Raw genomic sequence first — 19,657 nt, forward strand, 5'->3', positions numbered from 1 at the left:
CAAAGGTAAATTCATTAAAATTCGCCTCACATATTCTAACCTACGTTATTTTTCATCTCCTTAGAATCAATGAATAAAAACTTATGGAGTAAGGGAGGGGACAATGGGCAATTAATTCAATTTAAGAGTTTTCCCTGGAAGACCATGAAATCCAGATTTATCCAGAAAATGTTAAGAAAATTTTAAAGGGTGTGCTAATAAAATTTAGAAAACTATAATAAAATAAAAAAGTTCCAAGAAAAAAAGCATTAATTTGAAAATTAGATTACCAGCACATCAGACTGACGTAACCATTATGTAATTAATAACTAGAAAAATCATCCCTGGAACCCGTTAAACCCAAAGCCCCATAACCCCAAATTGTAAGGGTTCTTAGATTGTTTATTACACACATATCACAATAAATTTTTTATCTATGGAGAAAAAAAACCAGCCATCTCATAACAAATTAAGTTTATTGATACTCGTCTGCTAAAACTAACGTTGCGAGTTAACGGCATTTGATGCGCTAGTAACCAAAGTCTATCCGAACCTGCTAAATTCTTGCACATTCCCTTTAAGCCAGTACCCAAGTCTGAGACTCCTAAAAAATGAACATTCGATCCATTGTCCCCTCCCTTACTCCCTGCAAGTCTGAGACTCCTAAAAATTGAATATTAGATCCATTGTCCCCTTCCTTACTCCCTGATAAAAACTACCTACGCTCTTAAACTTATCAATACGTGTGTACTGACATAGTATGTCTTAACAATCGATATATCATTACTTGGATGTTGCACCAGATTTTTCATCTATTCTGACAAAGTAGTGCTAGCAGCTGGCTAAAATAACGACCCCCCCCCCCTCATCCTACTGGACACACAAATATACCAATAAATGAGGTAGATAAAAGCAATCTATTTAATTGACGACAAATTTCCCCTGTCAATATATCCACGAATATCATATATCCATCGCCTTTATGATAACAAAAATAATTCTCTCTTTTTCAAAATTAATCTTCCAAAGAAAAACGTTCCCATGGAAACTGTTCTTTGTGTACTTACAGTATTGAAAAATTGTCTCGCTCTTTCTTCAGAAACAGACGTAGAATAGTTACTTTTAGCTTCGTATTATAGACAGCTTTCTGCGGATATTAAAATAAAAAGGGGGGGGGGGCGAATGTGCCACTTTTTGAAAGCAAAAGTAAAAGGCGCATGATCTCAGCCGATAAAAAAGTTACAGCTCTAAAATTTGGCAAAGCAGTTGCTTATGTGGAGAACAATATGGAACTGTGAAGAAACAGCGGCGGAACCGCATCACCCGCCAAAAACCGCCGTTTCCCGCCGAATTTTTTTTTGCATTTTCTCGCCAAATTAGACAGTTCTCAATCAACTGATATAAACTTTTTTTTTTCATAAAAATTTCCCTTATATTTTCACGTGACATTTGTAATATTATATTTCAAACATGACAATAAAAAAAGTGTGAAATTTAAGTGTGAAGTGAAAATACAAAGGAAATTTTTATGAAAAAAAAAGTTTATCTCAGATGATTGAAAATTGTCTAGGTGTTATGGCAAGTAAAGGCAAAAAAAATTTTGGCGGAAAACGGCGGTTTTCGGCGGAAGCGGCGGTTCCGCCGCCATTTCTTCACAGTTCCATTTTGTTTTTCACATAAGCAACTGCTGTGCCTAATTTTAGAGCTGTAACTCTTTTATGTGCTGAGATCATGCTCGTTTTAATTTTGGTTTAAAAAAGTGGCACATCCGCCTCCCTCCTTTATAAGATTTAAACCAGTTTTGTTAGCCCTCACATACTGGAAACTCCGTCGTAAGGTAAAATTCTAATAGGTTTAACAGCACTTCTTAAGAACAAACACATTAAACAGAAATAAGCAGGGAGGAAGGGGACATTGGACTGTAAATTTCACTAGTACCCAAAGTTTTATAAACAATTTATCTGAATCGTTGGCTGAAAAACTTTGGGTGCTTTTGTTGCATTTTGATTAATTGGTTTCCAAACTAGAAACGTTTAACAAAAATTTTAATCTACAGACAAAGAAATCCAAGGGGAGGTAAAAACATCTTCATGGAGTAATTTTGTTTATAATAATTTGGGAAAGCATATCAATGTATCGTCTAATGTCTTATCCCTTAAAATCCCTGCTATTTTTCTTACCATTATCCTGCCAAGAATCCATATCCCCCCATCCATCCGAGGAGTCTGTCCGAGCACTTTCTTTTACAACCTTCTCTAAAAACAAAGGAAACAATTTATGAGATTTATCAAGTAACAGGATGTGTTCTGTCTGTTGGTTTGTACCTACCGAAGGATATTGCTGACCGCTGAACCGATATTGGTTCTTCTTTACAATGTAGCTTTTCATATAACTTGGAAAGGAAAATATCTATTTTGGGAGAGGGACCACCACCATCACAAGAGAAATCACCCTCACAAAAAATTACCCACCCTCCCTCCAAAAAAAATGATACAAAGTAGAATTATGTCTGTCTGTCTGTCTGTCTGTCTGTCTGTCTGTCTGTCCGTCCGTCCGTCTGTCTGTCTGTCTGTCCGTCCCTTAAGGTATCGGTAACCACTAAATCGATTGGATTCTACTCTTCAGGGTATATACCTATTGGTCCTGTGGTGGTTTTAAGCTATTTTCTTGGGAACACATTAGACTATGAGCAGCACCAGTAGTACTTTTTTTTTAATTATCTCTTGGGGAAAAAGACCCTAGAGGCTAGGGGTGAAGCCGCTAGTAGGTAACATAGTAACAGGATGATAAAAAAATTTAAGGAAGTTTCATATTGGTTCAGGAAAGGTTTAAGGCTGTTTAGATGGAGGGTTACTACAACCCCCCTCCACCCCTCGAAGATAGGTAAGTTCCAAAGAAAAAAAGTGTATTCTAAAAAAAAAATAATTCTTTAATTTTTCATTTTATTATCCGCGGATACTGCCAAAAAAAATACGATACTATTATTTACCTGGTTGTAATATCATACTTGAGGTTCTATTTGTTGATGTGGTTGAATTATTGTTGCTCGCCACAGCTGTTGTTGAACTGGCAGCGCCACTACTTGAGAAGTTGTTGGCTGTGGTTGCAGAGTTGGTTGTACTTCCACTCCCAGCTGTGCTGCTTGATATACTGAAGTATAAGAAATCACATTTTTAATAATATTTTCTTGGCATCTACCTATTAAAAATAAATGTCACATTTTTGTAAAGATTTCTTTATGAATGAACCTATTCATAGTTTGCTATTAGTAACATTTCCTTTTAGAGGGAAAACATTATTTTTCAGCTTCTATTAAAGATAGATGTCTGATTTATTGTGTGAAGATTCAAAGGGCAAATGAATAGAGAATTATAACTTGCTACTTAGACAGTCGACAAACTTAATATTTTAGTAAATTTTAGTCAAATTAAGACAATGAATGTAAAAGTATAGATGTATAATCCTGACAACTACCTGGAACAAGTGGTGGAGGCCCTTTTCGTTTTCTATCAAATTGTTTTCTTTTCTTTTGCAATCCAATACAAATCGGGACATGGCACAAGCCCTGTGGGAATAAGTACATATGCCCCCTCTATCATTTTTCTCTTACTTGAATATTAAGGCAACCTTCAAAAAATTATCAAAGGAGTGGGGGGGGGGGGGTAGCAGATGTGAAACTTTTGGGAACCACAAATAAAAGTCAAAGGGACTCAACTTCAAAAAAGAGTTACAACACTGATATTTCAACAATAAAATTTATACCTGGATTTATAAAACTTGGAAGTGACAGTTCCAACAGCCCAGGTGGCCCAGCTGGCAGCGGCTGTAGCCACAGGATTTGTACTTCCAACCTCTTTCTCCATCTCCTCCTTCAAACTTGGATCCTCACTCACCTAGATTAGTTTTACTGCGTCAATGTAAAAAAAAGCAAAATTACATTTTCCTGCATTTTCTCTCAAGAAGGAACGGCCCCGATTGCATGGGCGAGGTAGCTGTCGTCCGTGTTACAAAAATGTCAGGTACAACAACCAAGAATAACATTAACCAAGGGGCGCCAATCACTCCTTTTTTTTGTCCGAACACCCGGGGTATAAGGTTATGTAACACCCAACAGTCAACAAACTCTATGATTGCACGACACTTCTCTGGAAGTCCTAACTCTGCATGGTAATGAGTTTGCCTGTTTAAGGACAAGCCATTCCACACAGGGTTAGGGCCTCCCCGCAAGTGGGTTAGGCATAGTAAAAATAACCCCTGCTCCTAATATAACCCAACCTAGACTAAAACAATAGTCAAATAAACCCCCTGCAAAAAAAGAAGGTGCGTTTCTGTACTCAACAAGGCACATTGAGGAAAACTCCCCTTTATAACATAAATATAAAGAACAGCTTAATAGACAGACGGAGATACTATGTGATGAAATAGATTAGATTATCTTTTTGAAGTAGCTTAAATGCAAAGACAGACAAAAGGACGTATTGACATTTTGTATAATACAGCTACCACAAAATTATTCCAGATTTTCCTTAATTCATTTGTTATATATTAACCAATATATGTTGCAAAATACCATATGATATAAATTTCTCTTGTTTGATAATAAAATTTATATAATGATTTTCAACTTACGTAGAATATTTTGGAAATAATTTTAATCTTATACATAGAAATTCTGTAAAAAAAAAGGACTACGCTTTCTTTACTGAACATAACTGTTACAGAAATCACCAAGCAAGGTTTTAAGCCGACAGATCGATTCTAACACAGACAAAGACTTACAATATCCATATAAAAGAAAGGAATACCTTCTCCATTTTGCCGAGAAATCCTCTGACAACCTTGAATGCTTGTTCTCTGACAGGTTTCTCTGGATCAGCTGTTGCAGGGCAGAGTACTGGCAGTACACGACTAGCTGTTTCCTATCAATAATTTATATGTTAGGTTTATAATTAGTCAGCTGTTGCAAGAGAGAATACTGGCAGTACGCAAAAAGCTGTTTCCTATCAGTTAGATGTAGACTCAGATCAAGCTCTTAAAATAATATGATATAAAAATTATATTGGGGAAATAATAGAATCTAAAAAGAAATAAAATAAGTATTTTTTGACATACATGATATTTTTCTATAAAATAACCCTAATTCATATTTTTTACTTACAATATTTAAAAATTCTAATAAGAAAATAAATAAAAAAAAATATAAAATATTTTCTCTTAATAAATATTTTGAGATAAATAATATGCAAATATATATTACCAGTAATAAAGATGCTACTAAGAAAGAAACTTCTCATGTGCTATTCATTATTTTTACTGATAGCACCTATAGGACCGTCTTTCTACACATTATTTGTAGAATTTGTAGGCCTAGTAATTGGACTAGCAGCTTTGTACTTGCTGTACACATATTACAAATCAGGACCTCCATCAAGACACACCTCTCTCAACTCTAGCATGAGAATGCTAATGGTCACTGACAGCCTGCTCCTGTTGTATTTCTTTTTCTGGTCAATCATGTTGAATGTATTTCCAGAAAGGACTAAACACATGTATCAAACTTTTCCCCAAACCCTTGTTTGTTCAGCCCTTTCTTCAAGGTAAGTTACTGTTCTATGCTATGAATCCAAATTTCTTGTCACTGGATAATAATTTGTATATTGATGTTATCAAATGTGTTTTTATGGTCAAGAATACACAAATTAACCCTTTACAGTCGGGCCCCTTGCCGCACCTTAATCGGTCGGGGGGGGGGGGGGGGGGCGTTCAACGCCCCCCCTAATTATCTCAGTTCCTATTAGAGCTAGAGGGCTAAATTTTTTTGTGCAAGTCCCCTGTTTGATAATGAATTTCCGACCTTTTATAAGTCTAAGTCAATTTTCGCTTCCTTCACCCTTTTATTTAACAACCTTTGTTTTTAGGTCTTTTTTTACTTAAAAATTTCAAACGGCTGTAATTTTCTTATTTTTGAAGCTAGAAGAAAAATTTTTTCCCAGAAAATGTTTATTTTTATGTAAATTTTACATTAGAAATATCAAAATATAAATTTCAGCGGCCGCAGCTGTACTTGGCAGCTGCCAGCCGCCGCAATCGGCGGTCGGCGGGAAAACAGCGGCGGATCTTCATGAAATTTTAATACGTTATGTAGACATGTAAGAAAAGCTTAAGTTTAAAATTTGAAGTCTCTAAGTCAAAAATTGCGGCCACAGGAGCATTTTAAAGATTTCTGGAGACCTGGAGGATCAGGACCTGCAGGATCATACCTGGAACCTGAAAGTGAATTGAACACCTGTATTTTATATAAGGATGTACTACTAGAGGATTTTTTAGTATTTTGGTATGGTAAAATGCTTTGTTTTAGTCAAAAAAATATTTTTGCTCTTTACCTGGATGACCCTGCCAGGTTTGCTGGCATCCTGTGCCCGCCAGGATGGAGATATTCAAAAAATTCCAACTCTCAGTTATGTGTCATACCCATACTTAAAAAGTCAAGCAGTTTGGGCTCTTTATCTTTCACACACATAAAATGAGATAGAAAAAACCGGAGGGGGGGGCGTTCAACGCCCCCCCCCCCCCCCGACCGTTAAGGGTTAATATAAATCAAAAAAGGAAAATAACAATGACAAAAAAAGAGCCCACCCCCCTCTATCTCGGCTCCTGGTACAGATAAAGACGTAAAATTTTTTTCTGGTGGTTCATGTGTATTTTTAGAGAAAATTACTTTTTCTAGTCATAGCAGTCAGACCGCTCCTTAGCCGCTTTTTAGCGGCCAGCCGCTAAATTTTAAAACAGCTGTAGAGCGGCCAATTTTGAAGCTAGGATGACCAAATTTTAGGCCAAACTTTTATTTTTCATAACAAAAAAATTACTTTTTCTGATCATTGCCGAAAAACGGCAAATAACGGAAACCGCCATTTTCGGCGGTTACGGCGGTAAAACGGCGGTTGGCGGCGCAAATTAATATTTTTATCTGTTTATTATTGCTCAAGGATTTACCAAAAAAAATTACAGGTCTCTAGCTGTAATAGAAGCCACGATATTCATGATATATGTCTGTAGTAAAAGCCGGACAAAAATCGGTCATAAAGTCGGTCAGGGAGCGGTCAAACGGTCATAACACCACTTTTCTCAGAAGGTCATTGATATCTAAGTATTCTCCAAAAAAAATTTAGGTTTTTACCTTATACACAAAAGTCATAATGTAGAAATTAAGATTTTTTTTGAATTTTCTTCAAATTTTTTTTGCTACCCAATCGACTTTGACCAGACACCACGACCGACACAGACCAGATATCCTAATAAAATCAACTCTTGCCGACGTATAATTACTAAACTTAAAAAGTCATGAAGTTACAGCTCTCCATCTTACCTACAACAAAAATGAGATTGAAAAAACTAGAGTGGGGGGGGGGGCTCTTTGAGTCCCCCCCCCCCCTGATCTGTAAGGGTTGAAATCTGGTTCGATTCTTGGAAGTGAATTATAGAGAACACCAAAAACATTAATTTTTAGGAAATATGTAGTACTTATTTTTTTAATTTTTTTAAAAAGCCTTTTAAAATACTGCTAGAATCCGGAATCCGCCAAAAATAAGAATCCGGAATCTGCAAGGAATCCGCCACTTTTCTTTTATAAATCCCGAATCCAGCCCAAAAATTTGACGGATTGTCATCACTAGTGTCTACTAATATTCATTTATTACTTTTTTGAAGAAAAAAAACATTATTTGTTTCAGATATGTTGAACTTTTGGTATACTTCAACTTCATTGCTGTTTTGATTCTAAAAGCTTGGCTGACAATTTACCCATACAATTTCATCAATTCAAATCAAGAGCTAATTTTCAAGATAATGTTTTTCCTTATTTTTACATTTTTGGGGTTTGAAATCTTTGTATCATTTTATTTCTATGGAACTTTCTGCCCCAGAGATTTTGTACAAGAAATGAATTCACTTCATGAATACAAGTTGGATGAAAACTCTGTGAGAAGATCCTCTTACATCATGCATGTGACAGGTTACGCAGGATTATTAGCTGAAATTGGCTCCAGAGTATTTACCATGTACAAAAATAGGAAGAAAAAGAACAAACGAAAAATGGTAAGGAATGAAACAAAATCAGTCAGACCTCAGTTGCCATTAGATGCTAATCCAGGTAAAACACAACAATTTTTATCTCCAAAAATGACAATCCAAATCCACTTAAGATTTAGCTACAAAAGTCTTTTGTCACCACATACTCTAACAACACAAAATCATTTTATATGTCAATAGCCTCTTGGAACAGTTTTTATTCCATAATTTTAATTTTCTTTTTTCTAGGAAATGAGAATATCTTGTGCGTGTCATCAAAGAAAGATGATGCAATCATACTGAATCTGGTCAAAAAGAACAGAAATAAGAGAAATAAATATTTAAAGAAAGTAAATATATCAGAATCAACAAGTCCAACACTGGCTACTGTAGATATCTCTTTAAATTCAGATTTACATACATTAAGTGAAAGAGTTGAAATAAGGTCAAAATGTTACCATAAGAAGGGGTTAAAGTGCACTAATTTTAACTGCAAAAGATTGGCAACAAATAGAATTGATGTTGAAATTTCTGATAAGAATCTTGACTCAAGTGATAAGGCATCATTCTCTACAGCTTTACAAATGTGTGAAGGTCTGTTGCCAGTTGAAATTGAGACAAAAGATAGAAAAGTAAAATCTAAAGTATTGAGAGCTGATAAGGAACAAAATGAAGGTGATGAGCAAAGCAACCCTTCACAAGAACAAAGAACAACTAACATACCAAGACCACCACCTATTCCTGCAAACTTCACAATTACAATTTTTGTTGTTACATACTTGTTGTATGCTGCCGTCTACTACATAATTTCTTTTACAACACAAGAGCAGAATTTTTTTAATGGTCAAATAGATAAAATAATCTGGAAACTGTTAGAACTGGTGAAAAGGTACTTCAGAAACTTTTTTCCAGTTTACTGGCTGACAAAGAAAGATGAAACAAGAGAATTTGCCCTTCACAAAATCAGAACTTATCTTCTTAGATATTTATCTCAAGAGAGAGCAGAAAAAATCATGTATTTAGTTAAAAACAATAATATGTAGAATAGATACACAACTCAATGATTAAGAGTTAGTTATTATACCTATATGAATTATTTTGTATAAATGTTATAATATTATTAAATATTACTGTCTGGTATATTAAATATTAAAATTTAAGATAAAAATAACTTACTTTACTATAAATGTACTTTTACGTATAAATAAAGAACAAGAATAGTTTTCATGAAAATTATTACCTTTTAGAAATAAACAAGGATGACAACATTTATAAGTAGTAATGCATGGATATTAATACAGACAAGGAGATTTAAAGAGCAGTTGTTTAAAACAATAATAGATTTTTGTAGAAAAAAAATAACAAAACCTCTCTCACATATGTATTTTTTATAGTTTTAATATTTATATTTTGTATGATGACTGACAGATTGAACTTCAAAGTAAATTACATCCTAAATGTTCAAAACAATGGGAAAAGTAAAGTTTGATATTATTATCCACAAAAATTTTAAAATCAGCCAAAAACACTCAAGATAAGAGGAAATATGTGAAAAATATTAAAACAGCCAAAAAGCAGTCCGACTACCATAGATGTTTAATAAATAATTATGCTCCATAATGATGGGAATGTTAATTAGAAGTTTCAGCATTCTATCTTAACTAGCATTCGAGAAAATCACATTTCCCCGGCCCTGTAGCCTAATAGACAGACTGACAACGAACATACAGACATTTTGAATTAAAGAGTAGCTTTGCTACTAAAAAGATTACTATCATTTCATGTAGAGATATTCAAATCCTTTAACATCACAAATTATTTTCTAAAACTTGCAATAAAAAGAAGATAAATACAAGGACCAAACTTTTTTTCTAATACTTTCAGCAAAAAAAGTCCAAATAAAAATGGACATGATACACAAACTCACAATCATCCTACTACTTGGACATATGGAGATAATAAATGCATAAAATGATTGAAATATACCTACTTCATAATTCTTTTTAGACAAAAAAAAGTTTTAATATAATCTATAAAAAAAATATTATATTTAACTTTGTCAGATATACAACCAATTACTGCACTAGCCTAAATCGCAAAGTTTAAAATATTTTATTATAGAAAAACAAACATACATTCCATTACTTTAGCAGATAAACATTCAATTAATAAAGGGAACATCTAAAAATTGATTTTCTTCCAAGGTCCCTTAAGATATGAAAAACTGAAATAAGTTTCTCAAAAGTAGCTTAGGTATTTTTATATTTTATAGGACATATTATGGACATACAAATAACCAAATATTTTTAAAAATGTATTGGTAAAAGAATTGTTATCTATGTAGAATTTCATTTGAAAAATAATATCATATTAATCTTACAGGGATGACAATACAAGGTACTTTGCACCAAATCAGATTTGGATGGAATTAACAAAATATAGGCTGATATTTAATGCATCCTTGTCCTATAATATAAAGTAGTAAGCTTTTTTGGTTTGTCCCTTAAGATCTTGGTAACCACTAATCCCATTGGATTTTACTCTTCAGGGAATATACCTACTGGTCCAGTGGTGGTTTTAAGCTATTTTCTGGGAGGTGGGACACCCCCAACCGCCCAAAAAACATCCCCCTCAATTTTTTCAATGGGATGGTTGTTGCACCAGTGGTACTGATTTTTAAAAAAAAATACCTCTTGGGGCAAAGCCCCTAGAGGCTAGGGGCAGATTTCAAACCCATGCTCACTATAGTTTGATGATTTCTGAAGATATAAATCTTATCATATCCATTTAATTTTTTTCTTGTAAATAAAGAAAAGAATTTATTGATTTCCATTTAGGGGGAAAAAAGTCATATTATATCTAATGCTCTCATTGTTAGAAATATAAGAGTAGATTTCTATTGAAAAAATGACAGTTGGTGACATGATCCTACGGAAGAAACTTCTACTAGCGTATACACTTTTTATTGTCATAACACCAATAAAACCATCACTGTATTCACTCTTAGTAGAATTAGTGGGTGTGATAATAGGAGGAGCATCATGTTATTTGCTTTACTCCTACTACAAATCTGGACCACCATCAAGGCAGACATCCCTAAATACAACTATGAGATTGTTGATGGTAGTTAACTTTATGTTACAAGTGCGCTACTTTATATGGGGGCTTCTCTTCCATGGATTTCCAGAAACAACACGCTACATGTTCCACACTTACCCTACCATAATCTGTTCTATACTTTCTCCCAGATATACTGAAATATTAAACCTCATTACCTTTGCTGCTGTCTTGATTCTAAAATGCTGGCTAACAATATTTCCTTACAATTTTATCAATTCTAACCATGAAAATATTTTCAAGTTAGTGTTTGTTAGTGTTGTTGGTGGAACCTGCTTTGAGGTTTGTGTGTCCATCACATTTTATGGAACATTATGTCCAAAAAATTTTCTGACCCTTCTGAACACCCTACATGGATATGAGTTGGATGAGACAAAACACAGAAGATCAAGTATTCTTTTGCCATTAGTAATGTTTATTGGTCTTGCGGCAGAGGTAACATCCAGGATATACACAAAGTTTCAAAAATACAAGAAAAAGATGAGAAAATTAAAGAAAATTCCCCTGGACCCACACAGTGGAAGAGTCATGCCTCTTAAACTGTCAAATGTTGAAGAAGGTAAGTTAATTGCACATAATTGGGCATTATCAACTTATTATTTTATCTACATTCAGATCCAAACAAGCAATAGTTGCTGTATTCATTTTGCTTCCAATACCTTGCATATTTTAGAAATCAGAGCTGAATCTTTAATTCATCAATCTGCCCGTGCTGAGCCACAAGCGAGCCGATTTTGAAAGTGGCTCACCTCATATTAATCTTTAAATAAAATGGCATTTGTGATCTGGCTCACTAAGCAGCTTGCCTATGACTCACCGGCAACACTCGTATTATAATGCCACCAAGCTGGGAAGTGATCTGGCTCACACCAAGCTTTAAATCTTTTAAAGATAAAATTTTTTTATAGCAGTAGGTGTTGCTCACCACAAAATAATTTAAAGATCCAGCTCAGTTATTTTTTAAATAACATAGCTAATATTGCTTGACTCACTTCTACAAGAGACAAATTTATTAAAAATGATTAGTAAAATCGAAATATATCTTCATGTCTTAGAAAAGTGTATTTTTTTTAAAAAAAGATTGAAAAACATACTTACTTTAAAACAGTTAATATTTATTTAGATAAGTCTGACCAGCCTGTGGTAAATGATCCTATGGACAAGGAAACACTTGGAAGATCAATTGAAAACAAAAGCATTAAGATCAGTACAAATACAACTAAATGTTCAAACCTGGACCATCCCTTGTCGTCTATGTCTGCCCTTACAGCAGTTGACATATCTCTAGCACCTCATCAATCTACTTCAAGTGCTTTTGTGGAATATAATCCGGAGAAAGATTCCACAAACAAATCTATTCCAGGACCACATAAGATTTACATAAAGGAAATATCATCCTCAAATATCAATGAAAATGAGACCCTGGAACAAGGAGACAGTAAGCTGCCAACAGCTTTGGAAATGTGCAATGATCATCTACAACTTGTTCCATATCAGCACAACAACAATCCAGCACCAGAAGAAAGCTCCAGTCCGCAGCCTCCACCAATACCGGTCAGCTTTACAATGATAATATTTTCAAGTTCAATTATATTTGTGTATGTTATTTATGGTAACCATTCCATAGATCATGATTGGAAAAAAAAGGCTGAAAAGGTTATGATACAGTTCTTCGAAGTTTTTGCAAGATTTACAAGGCACTTTGTCCCAATTTACTGGCTGACAAAGAAGGATGAAACAAGAGTTTTTGCTTTGCTCAAGATTAAAACTTTCCTACTCAGATATCTTGCTCAAGATAATGCAGAAAAGATAATGTGTATGATAGATTATTTCTAAATAATAATCTTCATAATTAACACTAAATAAGTGATTACCTAAAAACTAGGGTTGGAAATCCGTCCAATTTTTGGACCAGATTCGGATTCTTACAAAAATCCGCCCAAAAATAAAAAGGATTAATCCGTGGATTCCAGATTCTTATTTTTTATGCTTTCCGGATTTTCAAGTTCCGGATTCCAGATTCTAGCAATATTTAAAAGACCTTTTTTAAAATAAATTAAGGGATTAAATTTTACTGGGAAATGGGAAGAATCTGAAGTTGTGTTTTTTCATATTTTCACAGTAGCTTTTCTCTTATTTCTAGACCCTACAGCAGTTGAAATGACTTTGTTAAAAATTTAAATATACACATTTGGACCGAAAAAACTCAAGACACTAATTTAGCCTAACAATTAACAATCCGAATCCGCTTTAAAAATAACAGATTCCAGATTTCGATTCTGGATTCCAAAATTGTCCAAAATTGGAGGGATTCTGGATTTCGGATTCCGGATAATGATTGCTAACCCTACTAAAAATTATTTGTAAATAAAAATGACATGTACATAAATGTTCAATTAACAGTTATCATCCAAATTAAATACTGCACAAAAGTGAAATAATTTAGTTAAGCTATTACAATTTCATTTAATTGTAAAAAAATCAACTAAGACAAGAAAACATTATTTAAACTTGTTAATATAAATAATTGTAATTAGTTATTGCACTTTACTGTTGTTATAATGTATTTCTATTAAATATAATTTAAAATAAATAGGATCTTACTTTAATTACCAAGAACAAATAATTTAATACAATATTAATTTACTAGCGGTAATGCCCCTAGAGGTATCAAGGTGCACTTGAGGGGGAGGGGATTGTTGACCTTACACAATTGAATAGTTTTAAAATGAAAAAGAATTATCCAAATTTTAAGGGGAAGTTAGAAAAGCTTCATTGTAAAGGAGAACCATAACGTTCCAGTGGTTAACAAGATCATTTTGTACACACAGATAGACAGACAAACATCCTGTTACCTTTTCTAGAAGAATACCTGGACTGTGTAATATTGTTGTGTAGCGGCTATAGCATTCATGGCAGCTATCCTGGTAGCATCACAGAAAACTTAACATGAGTAAAAAAAAAGGATGACAACATCTATAAAGTCGAAGCTCAGCAAGTTAGAACAAGAAAATAATGTATAGGTAGTAACAACACTTATATAGCCTAATCGTCTTATGAATGAAATATTTCATTAGTCAAGTAAATGGGACCATTATTTGATATATTTGGGTCAGGTTTAGAATACCAGCTAATCTTTTATATTGTAAAAGGTTGATTTCCATGAGGCTTAAAGACGGCCGACGCGCAGCTGCCGAGTCCTGTTATCTACTCATCAACGGCAAATGCTAATAACGTCCATTTAATTTAAAAGGAATTTTTAAAGACATTCAGTTTTCATAATTTCCTTGAAGGTGGAAATGGATCCTTGAGGCTTCTAGAAAAACAGCTCAACAAAGTTTGTTGTCTTGTCTTAGGATGCAGGTATTGTGCTATTTTTCCCAAACAAACGATGGTGTTGGTTCGAATCCCTCCTTGTTCATCTCTAAACATGAATTTCGTCAATTTTAATCTTTAAGTTTAAGCAATGTAGAGCATTTTCGTTGACAAGTTACTATTATATAAAATTGATGTAGTGCACATATTTCATGAGTTTAAAACTTCTGAATAAAAATGTAAAAAGGTCATAAAAACGAACATAAAACATAATATATTATGTAAGAAATGAAAAAACTGATCATTTACTATAAAAAAAGTTGGGTTATCGAATTCAACTCCCCCCTCCTCAAGTGCCCCTAGAGGCGTCTAGGGACGTAGTAGGCAAATATAAAAATTTAAAATTTTACCTAACGAGTCTTGTAAAATGCTTCATAATGACAATTTCGTCAAGATTACTGTAGTTCAACTTTGGAGCTAGATGGATCTAGAATAAAACAAGGATGACAACATCCATAAAAGCGTCGAAGAGTCGAAGCAAAATTGTAAGTAAATTTGTTGAAAAACTGCTTGATAGAGGATAATGTTTATAGACATACTTACATTTTTAGGACTGGATTATACAGTTGCTTCGCTTATAACATTATACTTTGTTGTCCCAGGAATCAAAATACCAAAAATCAGAACAATCGGATGATTAGGTAGATCACATAGAAATTTGTTGTAAAAAGTAAAAAAAAATCAACATGTTTAAAATGGACGTACGGACATTCTTGTAATATTTATAGAGTTGCTACGCTTTCTAAATCGTACCTAACTTCTACAGGAATCATCATGCAAAATTTGAAATCGATAGGACAATTTTAACATGCCTAAATTAACGAAAAAATCTATCCGTTACGGACTGACCGACCCTAATTATAGACAAGCATCGCTTTTAAAAAAGTATTAGTATTAGTTAGGAATTTTCAAAAAAGAAAAAAGAAGTAGAGGAATCGTAGAAGGAGAATAGTTTTATTTCCTATGCCTAACCCATGCGGGGGCTCCATAACCCCACAAAGTACCCTGATTTTTTTTTAAATAAGGGGATTATCACTACTCAACAAAGTACTTAGTGTGAAAGAAATAATAGAAGAAAATCTATAATACAAAGTAGAACGATGTCTGTCTGTCTGTTTGTTTGTCTGTCTGTCTGTTTGTAGCGAAGGATCTCGCTAACCACTGAACCGATCGGGTTCTCCTTAACAGGGTAGATTCTCATATGTCCCTGGAAGGTTTATAACTATTTTGGGGGAGGGTACCACCACCCTCCCTAGAGAAATTAAATTTTTTTTAAATTTCTCAATTTTAGAAAGAGAGTTTAACGAAAAACAAACATCAAACGTATTTTTTTTTTACTTTTTCTTTTAAAATCTAAAATAAGAAATTGAATTACTAAATTCGACTCTCTCCTCCTCAAGTGCCCCTAGAGGCCTCTAGGGGCGTAGCCGCTAGTAAACAAAACAACACTAACGCTTAATTGTCATGAACGTACAAAAAAATATTAGACATTTCAAAAGCAGCGGCGTGTTGCAAGACTTTTTGTTTTTAGAAGAAAAAAATATATATATTCAGGTGCAGTATTGCTTCGAAACCAACTAATATCCGCTGGATTAGAACCGGTTTTCAGCTATACTGAAATATCATGTAAAGCTTTGTAAAACAAACAATTTTCCACAGATATTAAATAAAAATCTAAAATTTATGCCAGTTTTGTCAGCACGGGCCTACGGCCCCTCGGTGCTATTAAAACTGGTTTCATTTTAATATCCGCGGAAAGCTGTCTATAATACGATGCGATAAGTAACAATTCTTACCATTGATATCACAGTTTTCTCTCTGATGAGTGGCTCTGAATCCAGAAATCCGGACTCAATCTTTGGAAACACCTAAAATAACAAGGATGACAAAATCCACAAGTTGCCAGCTCATACCAATAACGAATTTAATTCGGGGAAAAATCACCAAACCTATACGTGTTTTTCAGCTGTCGTTGGGGGGCAACACATCGTAAAATTGACGACATCTCCATTTGCCCCCCAAATATTATTTTAGATTTATTTTGCTTGTTGGTTATACCTTATTCCTGACAAGTTGCAAAACACAAGAAACCACTAACGGACAAAGTGAATTATTGAGCAGGTGTTAATTTGTCATAAAAAAAGAAAAGGAAAGAGACAATATGTAGTGATTTGTGTCACGATACCCTTTTTTTGAAAAAATATTGATTAATTTTCTAGCTTGACTGACAGGCCGACGGACACACTTTAATCCCAGTGTTTACAGTCTGGCGGACGGACAGACAAAGTTAATTATACTGTAGCTTCGCTACTAAAAAAGGATAGGTTAAATAATGAAAATAAAGCAACTTTATAAGCTTCCATTTAAACCGTTTGCTAATTTTCTAGCATAAAAATAAAATAGCTAAAATATCAACATGTTTAAATGAACGTTAAGACTTTCTAGTAATGTTTTTGAGTCACTACGCTTTCAGTAGGTATATACCAGTCCATATGCAGGGCTTGATATAAATAAGACTATTTTAACAAAAAAACTTACATTGATGCTTTTTGACGTGGTTGGACTGGACATACTACCTGACGTTCAGATTATAGCACAAACTGTGCCTTTAAAAAAATACTAAATAAAAACTAGGGTTGGTCCGGATATCCGGCTATTTTGAATATCCGGCCGGCTACCTTATATTGAAACTATCCGGATACCGGATATCCGGCTGATAATTGATGCCGGATATCCGGTTATCCGGTAATTTGCCAGATATCGACCGTTTGCCAGATATCCGGCCGAAACCGGATATCCGGCATTAAAAATCAGCCAGATATCCGGTATCCGGTAAAAAAAGTATCCGGCCCAACCCTAATAGAAGAAACCTGATCGTTGACAACTTTATTAGACAGATGTTCTACAAAATTCTCTATTTGACTCAAAAGTTTGAACCTAAATAAAGTTTTTTTTATAAATACTTATGAATTATCAAAACTTTTCTAGCAATGTTACACAATAACTTTACAGAAAAATACTGGAATAAACAAGTTGTAAAAACAAGTAAACATAAAAATTAAATCTCGGAAATGTAAAATGTAAATGTCTGTGTGATTCATAGGGTAATATTATTTTTTCTGCATATGTGTAGCTAACCCAATTTAAAAATGATACCTAGTCGGAATAACAAATTCTAGATTTAGAGTAGCTACCCTAATATAAAAAATTAAAGTTAAAGAATAGAGGGGGCACAGTGTATGTCCTCACCCCGTGGACCCTATGTCGACTTTTAATTAGGTCTCTGAATATATCAGCCAAGAGTGACGTGAGTATTAACACAGCCCATTCGCTTCAAAAGAGCAGAAAGCAATTTGCTAGCAGACGAATAACGTGCCCACCACTGGAACCAGATTGTTGTCTGGGTTATAGATCTATATTTATTATATAAAAATACCTAGCATTTCTATCATTTGATGAAAAAAGCTTGACAAGGCATGGAACTACTCGTTCTTGATATTCCTAAACAAAGAAGTAAAGGAGTAAAGACAAAAAAAATTGTAGGCGAGGTAACTTACGAACCCCAAAACCCGCTGATATGTATTTTTTGATTCAACAATCTAACCCTCACCTCCCCCCCCCCCCCCCCACCCCATCCATAAAACCATTAAGGCACATCTCAAAGATTGAAAACCCCGCCCCTCTCCCCCACAAGCTTATACGTCCTTGAATAGCAGTACTACAACAAAAACTAAATTTATTCAATTCAATTCAATTCAATTTTTCAATTTTTTTTAATACCGTAGAATCGGGTAGGGACATCATTTAAGTCTTGAGTTATAATAACACGGTTAAAGCCCAGATTCCAAGAAAATTACTTTTCTAATACAACTACATTTAAGCAAAAAAAAATATGCTTACCTTAGAGTCTAGAGACTTGCCAATCTTGAAAACTGGTGCCAGGATGGAGGAACCGGCATTACCAAACTCAAATAAGCTTACCTTAGAGTCCAGAGACTTGCCAATCTTGAAAACTGGTGCCAGGATGGAGGAACCGGCATTACCAAACTCAAATGCATTGATCAATTGTGGAAGAATTTTGCCTCTTTAAAAACAGATAAATTTTTAGGTATATTTTAAATCTTTTTAAAAGCGAAGCTTTTCTATAATTAGGGTCGGTCCGTCCGTCCGTATGTCCATATGTAACGTATAGCTCTTTTCATTAATTTAGGCATGTTAGAATTGTCCTATCAATTTCAAACTTTGCATGATGATTCTTATAAGAGTAAAGTACGCGTTAGAAAGCAAAGCAACTCTATAATCGTTACCAGAATGTCCGTAGGTCCATTTTAAACATGTTGATTTCTTTACTTTTTCAACAACAATTTTTTATGTGATATAATTATCCGATTGATCTAATTTTTGGTATACTGATTCCTGGGACAACAAAGTAAAATATTGTAAGCAAAGCAACTCTATAATCAAGTCCTAAAAATGTAAGTATGTCCATAAACATTATTTTGTATCAAGCAGTTTTTTAACAAATTTACATACAATTTTGCTTCGACTCTTATACATTTATATTCTGATTATTCAGTTCTGACACTATACAAGTGTTAATGTTCGTTTGTCCTAACGTTTCAAAGTTTCGCTTTTATGGATGTTTCATCCTTGTTTTAAATAAGCTTACATTTTTCCAGGGAGGGAGAGGACATTTGACTATTTGTTGGCTTAACAACTTTTGTTGAATTTTAATTGGTTAGTTCATGAAGTCAAATGTCCAAATGTTTCAACCACTAATTATAATCTACAGAAGGGATAATTTTGTGTATCATCATTGAGGTTGATTGTACATCAATTTATCGGCCATTGTCTTATCCCTTTAGATCCCTGAAGTATATATGTATCTGTATCCTGCCTGGCAACAATATCTGGACAGGTATCAAGTTGACCGGAGAGTGAGGAAAAAAATCTGGACTTATCTGCGTCTTCCTGTAATAGTTATTTATAGCATCGTATTACAGACAGCATTCCACGGATATTAAAATAAAAAAAATTATAAGATTAAAGCCAGTTTTGTTAGCCAGGCCTTCGGTCCCTCTGGACTAACAAAACTAGTATTAATTTTATCATTTTCATT

At 34.0% G+C, this 19,657-nt stretch overlaps 1 protein-coding gene across 5 annotated transcripts in view; it reads right to left on the reverse strand.

Moving 5' to 3' along the window:
- yata (N-terminal kinase-like protein yata) overlaps window positions 1–19,657 on the reverse strand; it is a 48,435-nt gene that overhangs the window by 16,717 nt on the left and 12,061 nt on the right. For all 5 annotated transcript variants that reach the window (XR_013882302.1, XR_013882304.1, XR_013882303.1 and 2 more), the window contains exons 12-23: window positions 19,436–19,509; window positions 18,520–18,622; window positions 17,975–18,039; window positions 17,409–17,475; window positions 16,335–16,406; window positions 14,889–14,965; window positions 14,448–14,587; window positions 14,036–14,085; window positions 4,785–4,898; window positions 3,742–3,872; window positions 2,969–3,129; window positions 2,160–2,234 (exon numbers count right to left, since the gene is read on the reverse strand). Coding sequence is in view for 1 of the 5 variants with exons in the window: in XM_080171528.1 (XP_080027654.1) it covers window positions 2,160–2,234; window positions 2,969–3,129; window positions 3,742–3,872; window positions 4,785–4,898; window positions 14,036–14,085; window positions 14,448–14,587; window positions 14,889–14,965; window positions 16,335–16,406; window positions 17,409–17,475; window positions 17,975–18,039; window positions 18,520–18,622; window positions 19,436–19,509 (1,129 nt within the window). In the remaining 4 variants the exon portion in view is untranslated. The remainder of the gene's footprint in view (window positions 1–2,159; window positions 2,235–2,968; window positions 3,130–3,741; window positions 3,873–4,784; window positions 4,899–14,035; window positions 14,086–14,447; window positions 14,588–14,888; window positions 14,966–16,334; window positions 16,407–17,408; window positions 17,476–17,974; window positions 18,040–18,519; window positions 18,623–19,435; window positions 19,510–19,657) is intronic.

Source organism: Acartia tonsa, chromosome 9 (assembly GCF_053477335.1).
Source record: "Acartia tonsa isolate MP-2025a chromosome 9, ASM5347733v1, whole genome shotgun sequence".
Classification (NCBI taxonomy): Eukaryota; Metazoa; Arthropoda; class Copepoda; order Calanoida; family Acartiidae; genus Acartia; species Acartia tonsa.